The sequence below is a fragment of the Aplysia californica genome, unplaced genomic scaffold (genome assembly GCF_000002075.1).
Source record: "Aplysia californica isolate F4 #8 unplaced genomic scaffold, AplCal3.0 scaffold00420, whole genome shotgun sequence".
NCBI classification, from domain to species: Eukaryota; Metazoa; Mollusca; class Gastropoda; order Aplysiida; family Aplysiidae; genus Aplysia; species Aplysia californica.
In genome coordinates, this window is record NW_004797690.1 from 347,327 (window position 1) to 347,805 (window position 479).

At 45.3% G+C, this 479-nt stretch overlaps 1 protein-coding gene across 1 annotated transcript in view; it reads right to left on the bottom strand.

Annotated features, from left to right (window-relative positions):
• Nucleotides 1-222: 222 nt before the first annotated feature.
• The window catches only part of LOC118478211 (tubulin alpha-3 chain-like), a gene marked incomplete at its 3' end in the record, with an annotated part of 11,542 nt that continues 11,285 nt past the window's right edge, over nt 223-479 (bottom strand). Inside the window, 1 exon segment of the mRNA XM_035971342.1 lies at nt 223-358. Within this exon segment, the coding sequence (XP_035827235.1) occupies nt 223-358 (136 nt within the window).

Consider the following 479-nt stretch of genomic DNA (forward strand, 5'->3'; position numbering starts at 1 on the left):
AAAAATTACATTTTTTTTTCTCCCTTTAATCAACCGTTTTCCTGTCAAATTTACCCGGAAATGTGTTTTTATATGGATATAAAACGTGTTAAGCCAAAAAAAAAAATTAGAAAAAAATATCAATCGGGAGGGAAAATGCCGATATCTTTGATTTCATTATTCTGACGAGCGTCTGATTTCACCATGACACCCCACATATAGTAGGCCTACGTAGCCACTCACCAATCACGTTGGGCTCCAAATCCACAAAGACTGCTCTGGGCACGTGCTTCCCTGCGCCCGTCTCGCTGAAGAACGTGTTGAAACTGTCGTCTCCTCTGCCCACTGTCTTGTCTGATGGCATGTTCCCGTCAGGCTGTGGGGCAGGTGGTGGTTATTTTCGGTGTATTTCCAGAGGTTTTTGGGGGGAGGGGGGTTGATGGGGAGTGGGTGATGGTTATTGTCGGTTATTTCCAGAGTTTTTGGGGGGAGAGTGGGTG